This window comes from Sapajus apella, unplaced genomic scaffold (assembly GCF_009761245.1).
Source record: "Sapajus apella isolate SASKATOON/1434 unplaced genomic scaffold, GSC_monkey_1.0 scaffold29, whole genome shotgun sequence".
Lineage (NCBI taxonomy): Eukaryota > Metazoa > Chordata > Mammalia > Primates > Cebidae > Sapajus > Sapajus apella.
The window spans coordinates 4,729,322-4,738,523 of record NW_022436969.1 but is presented as its reverse complement, the minus strand read 5'-3'; the positions used below and the strand labels follow the sequence as shown (position 1 = coordinate 4,738,523).

Sequence of the window (9,202 nt, the reverse complement as noted above, 5' to 3'; positions counted from 1 at the left end):
GGTTTTTACACTCACAAGTAATCCAGGATGATGACTGGCTTCTTCGGCCTTAACATGAAAATAAGTCATCTAAAATGAAGAACAGATACATAAAAATTTGTTCTTACTTGGCAAAAACATGCATGACTTCTGGAACTTGCAACTACACAGGATGTCACTCGCCGTCAGAGAACCATTTAGGAAAATAATGACCCATGGTGACATGGGCTTGTTGGAAAGGGTCAGGAAAGGAACACATACAGCAAAAGGTACATAACAGCTTTCCCTAGAGAACGCTGAGTATCATTTTCTTCCTCTTGTCCCTCTTCTCCATCATCAAAGCCAGACAATTACACAGTTATGCATTCCACCCTGCCCAATGCACTACAAATGCCAAGAAGAGAGGTAGGACTGTTGTTTCCATTTGTTTTCTTTCTCAAGCTATGAAAAGTTATTTGTTTGTTCCTTATATAGTTTTAGGAATACCTGTGAGAAAATTGCCTTTATTCTTTATAGCAGATTTCATAGAAAACAAGTTTTGTGTGGCTGAGGAAGAAAACTTCAGGCTTCTTGGAATATTTTCTATTTTCTCTCTCCATAAAAAGATAATTTCAATGTCCCTAAGTTACTAGGAATCTACTCTACATGGTATAGCAAAAATTTAAATTATGTAATTTAGATTACTCCAGAGTAAAACTCCTTAAAAACTGAGAGCACAGCTTAAGTGTATGGTCTAGAGGCAAGAGTTAATGGCATGGAAAAGTAGTAAAAGGTTGGATTAGAAGGTTTAATACTTATGATCTCTCAGCCCATTGCAGTTTACTCACTCCTTAGGAGACACAGATGGGACACGGCAGGTGTGTGTAAGGAGCGAAGCAATTCATGAATACTCAGCCATGAAATAGAAAATCAAAATGAAATAAGTATGACTGTAACTATCTTGGTCTATTAACATTCAAATATTAATACCTACTCTTCTTTGAAAGCCATTACTGAATATTTACTGATAAGAAAAAATGATAGCTTAGGAAGGGGAACATGTTCAGGAAAAGCAGTTAAGCAGGGTTTGAAAGACTTGTGATTTTCTCAACTCAGGGCAATAGTTGACCAATTAAAGTAAGTTTCCCATCCAAATGTTTCTCATGCAAAAATGATCCCCTTTTTCCAAGGGATTTAATTTAGGATTCCTTGGAAAAAAATTCCAAAATGCATTTCAACTATTCATAAGGGTGACACATGGACCTATTTTTCCAAGGACTTTAATTTAATATTTGAATGCAATGGTATTTGATTTTGTTACTACAGAATATGTAAACTTAAAAAGAAAATACCTTAATTTTCTTATGCATAAGCCTATTAAAAACATTTCTAGGGGCTCTTGTTATGTTTATTCTCTAGAACATAGCCTATCTTTGAAGTGGTATATTAGTTTTTAAAAAGTCATTCCCAAGCTGAATAATTAAACTGAAAAACAAAAGCTATTCTTAGGGTGGATTCCACATATAAAGCTATGCACATGATGCTCTGATTCAAATAATATACTTGTAAAACTCTGTTATTGTCTGAGCTCCGTATTCAGAATGGCAACTTTTGTTTTTGATGATTCTTCCATCCTGAAACAATTCTCCCCCTGCCCAATTAAGCCAGAATTAGGAGCACATTTATAACTGATGAGACTTAAGCTTCTCAGCCGCCTGCTTCAGAAATGTAGACCTTTAGTGCTTGTGTTCATTTTGTCTCTTTGTGACGGCTCAAAAGAAAACAGAATCAATTCCCTTAAGGTCTTCTGGAAGAGGAAGGTTGCTTTTGTTGCTTAGATCTTAGCATGTTGTGCATTTTTTATTGGCTGTTGAATATAAAAAGCCACAGCCTCATCTGGTTTTTCTGCTATATTCTCCTATTATAAATCACATAATGCCTTTCAATCTAAAGTAAAATGCCTAAATCCAAAATATCACTACAAAGTGGATTTATCATTACAGTTGATAGAAAGATTTCCAGGGTGTCAGAAAACTATTCAACAGTTTGATTAATATGCCACAGACTGCTAAAAATATATTCATGCATTTTAGACAATAACTTCCAGCATATAGACATACACTCATGCTATTTTAGATCCTTTTTCCCTACCATTGAAAGAGGCTGCTTTAGCTAATGCAACAGCTGGCTAGGTTATTGCTTCAACAATATAATTCATAATGCAAAAGCAGCTCTCTTCCAAAGATTTTAGAGCAACTCAAGTTGTTTACATCTCCTGTAGGTGATTTTCCTATAACTTTATGCCAATTGGTGTCATACTATTTGGTAAAAATCTACATTAAATCAAGACAACTGCATTTAGTTAAATTTCTCTCATACAGAGAATTATAGAAAAATTATAGTAGCTGATTTGAGCTCATCATCATTAAGTACATACAGGGTTTTAGAAAATGAATGTAAACTACAAAAATGGAGTTGTATAATTAAACATTAAATAGTCCAAGTAATAAAAGTCATAGATTAATTGTCTCTCAGTTCTAGTCAGATCCTTTAAATACTGTCTCACGACTTGAGCATTGGTTCTTTCATCGGAAGAGTGCCTGTCCTTAAAGTTGGGAAATTTCAGCTCTTTTGGAGCACCAATCATCTGTAAAAAGTAATTGGCATCTTCTTCCAAAGTTTCAAATTTCCCTACAAAATCATAGTTGATCAAACATGGATAGCAGAGTTTGCTGACCTTTTCCCAGTGAATGTCCATTCCTACTGGACGGTGGGAATCCAGCAAATAGTGGATAAACTCTTTGAACTTGACTCCAGATCCGTTAATTAATGCTTCCTCACAGGCATTTGGTCGATATTTCTTGATAATTGCCCTTCCGAATACTGGATGGTAATAACTATTGGGATGTTCAAATTTGTCCCTAAAAGCTGATACTAATCTTTCCATGGGATCACGAACAAACACAGCTTTGGTGTAAGTATTTAAGCGGGTATATATCCCTTTTAAGTCAAAGCTATCTAGCTTCTTCAAATGCTTCCCATAGTGGACAGCATCATGGGAGATGTTGTATGCAGAGGAAGCCAATCCATTTAGTACCATCAGAATTCTTTTCCAATTGGAACAGCCAGCCTTCGGAACCTCACAATATAAGATTTTGTGTTTATCTTCTACATAGATTCTGGACACCGTATTAAAAAGATGTGACTGATGATGACTCACCCCACCGTATTTCTTGCAAAACTCCTGAAGGAAAGACCTTCGTTTCTCTTGGGTTTCATCAGTTTTCTTCCATTTATTATCTTTGACTAAACTTTTGTTTAAAGGGTGAATGTCCACTGGCCAAATCATTTTGCTGAACTTGTTGAAAAGAGTCTTAGCTCCTTGATGTTCTTCAATCCACTTTTCTGTTGGTGACCCTGTGGTGTTACTTAAAGCTTGATCCCTTTCTTGTGAATGACTGGTCTTTGTTAAGACCCTAGTAGATCTCTCATAATTGAGTAGAAGATTTTCCCTTTTTTCTCTTATATCCTTAGGCATTTGAAACTTGGGGTTCTGTTAAAATAAAGAAGGAGAAATGTTGAAAGCACAATTCACAAGTGTGGGTATACTAGATAAGGAATTTAGCATATTTGTTTTAAAATACTGTTGAGGAAAGCATATTTCATATAAGCTGCCAGAACAATTTAGCAAGGCAGGCTGAATACACATTTTGTAGTGAGCTTCTTCAAAGAAAATGTAGCAATGAGAAATGGTATCTATAGGATAGAAAGGAAAGGGCCCTGGACTTTCGTCCTGGCTTTGCCTGTAATGCAATAGAATGTAACTAAAACATTCTGAGCATCTATGACTCTTGAGATATTAATAAATACGTCATCTTCAAGTACTGTTTTAGTTAGTGCACCTGAATGTAGATATAAAATGGAGCTGTTTCGGGTTGGAAACTTTTGTTGTTTTTAGGGGGTACTCTGTAATGCACAGAATAGTTCAAAATCATACATTACAACTTAAAATTGTGGCAAGGCTAATTATAAATCCTGATGACTACTTCAGTTTTCTAAGTGCCTGCAAAAAGTCATATTTTTTTTTCTGAGAAAATGCTTTATTTTTCTAAATGTATTTATTACAATAATTTAAGAATTTATTATGATTTTATGATTATAGTATACAAGCTTATTCACATATGAAACATTCCCTCTGTCTCAAGTAAAGAATGACTAAGGAATCCAGAAAAGTCTACTTGATGTCCTGCTGACAAGATAACTCTATTTTTATTCTACCTTGATGCAATTTTATGTTGATACAATTTTATGTATCAAGGTAGAATAAATTTATGTTGATACAATTTTATGTATCAAGGTAGAATAAAAATAGAGCTATCTTGCCAGCAGGATGAATGAGTCCATTTAACACGTACTATTCATCTTACCTCATCCTTCCTACAACTCTCACAGTAAAAGAAGACATGGAAAATGGGATTTACAAGGCGGCATCCTCTGGGAGGGATGAGAGTTTTAAGAACTTTGGCTTTTACTTTAGGTAAACTAGGGAACCTTTGTAGGGCTCTGGGCAGAAAAGTAACATGATCTCACTTAGACTTGAAAAGGATAGTGTGGAGATGACTGGACTGGAGATATACATACAGGATTGTCAGCATGTTATTGGAAAAGTAAATGAATAAATGCTGTTCTGTGGGCATAATACATGGTGTCATCAGCCTAGAGGTGGAGGGAGTGTTGGGGAAAGTGTCTGAGGGAATATTAACATGATTGCAAATATATATGTATATGATACACATGATTGCATATATACATATATATATGTGTATATATATATATACACACACACACTATATATTTGTGTACACACACACACAATTTTTAACCATTGTATCCTCTAAAATGGTCTATAGTCTATAATAATTGCTCTCAAATTTTTGTGGAATGAACAAGTGAATGAATGAATGGAATTAGGTCTTCAAGGATAATTAGTAATTTTCTAGCAAATTAAGTAATAGAGCAGAGGAATGAAGCACTGTTGATGGAGCCACCTCCAGACACCATGGTTGTTCCACCAGCTGAGCTTGAAGGGGGCTGCTTTTATCTAGTGCAAGAGGACTGTGTGAATAACCCCCTGAACAACAGATGCCAACTTGTATAGGCCCGTGTATTAGTCTGTTCTCATGCTGCTAATAAAGACATACCCAAGACTGGGTAATTTATAAAGAAAAAGAGGTTTAATGAACTTACAGTTCCACATGGCTGGGGAGGCATCACAATCATGGCAGAAGGTAGAGAAGAAGCAAAGGCAGGTCTTATATGGTGGCAGGCAAGAAAGAGCATGTACAGGGGAACTGCCCTTTATAAAACCATCAAATCTCATGAGACTTATTCACTATCATGAGAACAGCATGGGAAAAACTCACAACCATGGTTCAGTTACTTCCCACCTGGTCCCTCCCATGACACATGGGGATTATGGGAGCTACAATTCAAAATCAGATTTGGGTTGGAAGACAGCTAAACCGTATCACCCCCTGAAACAGCCACCCCAAATCTTCCATACCATTGGACCATCTGTTTGGAGTTTTAACTCTAAAACCATTTGTCTGCTATCTTCTCCAGAGACTGCCAGGATGACTTCAAAGGCCTATATCCTTCTTTACTCTGATCAGTGATTTGTAGTACATAAAGTTGTGGCTGAAAATATAAAATTTGACTGTGGTTTGAAAGATCATAGGGCTATGGGTACGCATGCATGGAAAGTACTTAACAGAGGCCAAATATAAAACTGCCATAATATTTCTACCATTACTTCTTCTGCTGTTACCACTATAAATAATAACTACTCTAATTGTTGTTTTAGCAGTAGTAGTAATAGTTATAGTACTTTAATTCCAGGGACCTGTTAAATTCCAAGGTTCCCCACGTGTTCATTATTATTCAGATGGTAATTTGCATATGCCCTCACCAGTTCTCTTCTCCGCTCCTGATTGTCAAATCAGAAACAAAAACAAAATCCACTTTTCCTGTGGCCTCTGGACCTTCTGCTTAGTGGCCATCAAATTCCCCTTTAATCTCCAGGGATTTCTGGAATGTTTGTTTCCCAAGACTCTCTTTAAATGAAACCTGGCTGACTCCCAGCACTCTGTGTCTCTTGCACTTTCTCAAGTAGATGAAACTTCATATCCTTGAATTACTTGTCTCACCAGCCAGAAGCTAGGGAGTGATTTCCCTGCAGCCCATGGCTGCTTCTAGGACAACACCCAGCAGTCTCCTGCTTCTGTGAAATCAGTGTGTCCTCCTTAAGTCTCCCTTTCCCCCTCCTGTTGTTGTCATCTGCCTTTACCACTGATTTGTTCACTTTACACACTCCAGCTTCTAACTCAGCTCCTTCATTACATTTAGTGACTTTGATATCCAATCAACTCTCAGTTCCTTGACCATCTTGTTTTTTATCAGAGAAGCTCTCCATTTCACATCAGCCTTGGTCATCACCAGAGCCTGTACCATTCCCACCATCTCTCTGATCACCCTTGTCTAACTTTCCAGCTCAGGGTTGTTTCCTGCTTTGCAATTCTTTGACCACTTTTCACTGTTACCCAGGTCTTAACATCCAGCATGACTGGCTCTTCATTTGCCAGCTCTCAGTTGGAAAGTCACCTCTGTAGAGAGGCTTTACCTATCCACCCTGTCTAAGTTATTTCCCCCCTTCCAAAATATTTCCTCCAGCACCCTCCTTATTTTTCTCATAGCACTAATCAGAGTGAGAAATGATTTTATTTATTTACTTCTCTGTTGTCTTTTTTCACCCCACTCCACTTCCATTGCACTAGAATATAACTGCAGAGAGGTCTTATCTTTCTAGCTGTCTATAGTACCAAGCACAGTGCCTGGCACATAGAAGATGAACAATAAATAATTATTGAATAAGCAAATGTGCTTATAATTTAATAGTGGTCTTCTAAACAATTGCTTTATGACCTTGTTGAAGAAAATTAACATTGATCAAAAGGTCAAGTTAAACTTGGATAAACAATTGACCAATTCTTGTTAAGGTGATGAGAATCTGTGTTTAAATATCTTTGGCCAACGAGAAAACAAATAAAATAGGCACATGGGAAACTGCTTGCAGTAAAGTAGATGTGGAAGCTTCAAGTCTAGCCTATCTGCCAAATCAGATCGGTTCCAAGTCACTCAATGCTGTCTCCAAAACAATTGAGGACTTGCCAGCAATCTGGATTCCCAGGCGTTACTACAGACACCCTGAATCAGAATTTGCAAGTGTAAGGACCCTGACTCTAATTTCAACAAGATCCCCAGGTACACCTGTGGCAGTCATAGCATTTGAGGACTACTGGACTAGAATATAAGAAAAGAAAGTATAAAAATAAGGCATAAGCCCTGAAAAGTTTCTTTCATCCTATTCAGGGAAGAAAGACCTCAAATGTAGTGGACTTGAATATTTTAGTAAGAAGAGAAATAATTTGGATGTAGAGTAGGAATGTCACATGAGCTGTCATGTAGACTAGATGCAGTGTCCTTCTTGTTTATCAATTTTTCTTTGCTGGAAGTCTTTGATCCCTAAGTAACTTTCTAATGACTAGTTTAGCTGGGGAGATAAGTGCAGGAGGAAAAGGCTCACTACTCATTATCAATTAGTCTCCTGCTAGTTTATTGAGTGCTAGTAAGTTTCCTCTAGTCTAACCAAATTGGGAAATGGGAAAAGGGTTAATTCTCTAAAGTTATGGCACCAGCGCCCCCCAAGTGCGGCCACCAGATCTTGTCCCAGAACCCCTCACTCAACGTCATTCACCTTATAAAATCTGTTATTAGGGTTTGATGACATCCCCCCAACCCCCACCCAACTCCATTTCCTTCCAATCACAGCAAAGACTCTAAGACTAAGGGGGTTGGATTACTAAAATCAAAGCTAATGACATTTCAGATTTAAAGCTTATACCAACAAATTCCCATCATCATTGTCATGTTGATAACAACAATAATAAGACAGTAAAATCTTACATCTCTATTTTCCCTGGGACACTTTATTCTGATTGTCCCTAAGGCAAACATGTATAATGAAGCTAAAATTATCCTGCTGCCTTCAAGAGTGGCTCCTCCTGTGTTCTTTTCCATTTCTGAAAAGGTCCTATTACTTTCCTGTCACCCACTCACAAAATCTGAGAGATGCTTTAACAATGGGAAAGCAAATTGGCTATTTTACATCTCATAATGCTTCTTTTTCTGTGTCTTCCTAAATTTATTACCTCCCTCTTAATTGGATATTCATTATCCTCCTAATTAGTCTCCCTGCAATTTTTACTAAATTAGTCTTCCCCAAACATTTGGGTTTTTATTTCTTAACATTTTGGACTGGATCCTCTAGTATCAGTGAAAGTCCCCATTCTTTTGCGGGCATTTGCGGCCCGGTGCTGCTGGGCCTCTTCTTCTTCGTTTGTTGTTTTGCTTCTCTCTTAACACATGCCCTGTCCCCCACTTGCTTTTATCTGAGCTCTCGGCAGCCCCCACTCATGGTCTCTCTCTTCTTGGGACTTTCAGAATCATCTAGTTTGATGTAAAAATCCTACTTTCTCAATGAAAACCATCCAGGTCTCCAGTGAGTGACTCTTCTCCCTTTAAAATGACTGTAGCACTTAGTCTGTGCCTCTGTGAGGAAAGTATTTTTATTCCAGCTTCCATGGTTATTTGATTGTTTCATTGGAAAAACTCTTTTAACTGCAGCTAAATTATAAGCTAGGGTGGAAAGCTATAGTTTTCCATAAATACCTTTAAAGAGTAGATATTGAAGGGTTAGCTGAAAGACATGTAACTACAGATTTTAAACAATGAGTATCTAAAAAAGTTGAATGGAAAAAATGCGTGGAATGTTCATTAAGTCTGCAATTAATCTGAGGGCCTAATTCTTATTTATTTATTTATTTATTTATTTATTTTTGAGGTGGAATCTTGCTCTGTTGCCTAGACTGGAGTGCAGTGGTGCAATCTTGGCTTACTGCAGCTTCTGCCTCCTGGGTTCTAGCGATTCTCCTGCCTCAGCCTCCTGGCTAGCTGGGATTATAGGCACATGTCACTACACCCAGCTAATTTTTATATTTTGAGTAGAGACGGGTTTTTCACCATGTTGGCCAGGCTTGTCTCAAACTACTGACCTCAGGTGATGTGCCCACCTAGGCCTCCCCAAGTGCTGAAATTACAGGCATGAGCCACCAAGCCTGGCCAATTC

The 9,202-nt window shown here is 37.5% G+C and overlaps 1 protein-coding gene across 1 annotated transcript in view; it reads right to left on the bottom strand.

Annotated features, from left to right (window-relative positions):
* Positions 1 to 752: 752 nt before the first annotated feature.
* Positions 753 to 9,202, bottom strand: part of CHST9 (carbohydrate sulfotransferase 9) — a 292,367-nt gene continuing 283,917 nt past the window's right edge. The window contains exon 6 of the mRNA XM_032293135.1: positions 753 to 3,511. Within this exon, the coding sequence (XP_032149026.1) occupies positions 2,420 to 3,511 (1,092 nt within the window). The 3' untranslated portion in view covers positions 753 to 2,419. The remainder of the gene's footprint in view (positions 3,512 to 9,202) is intronic.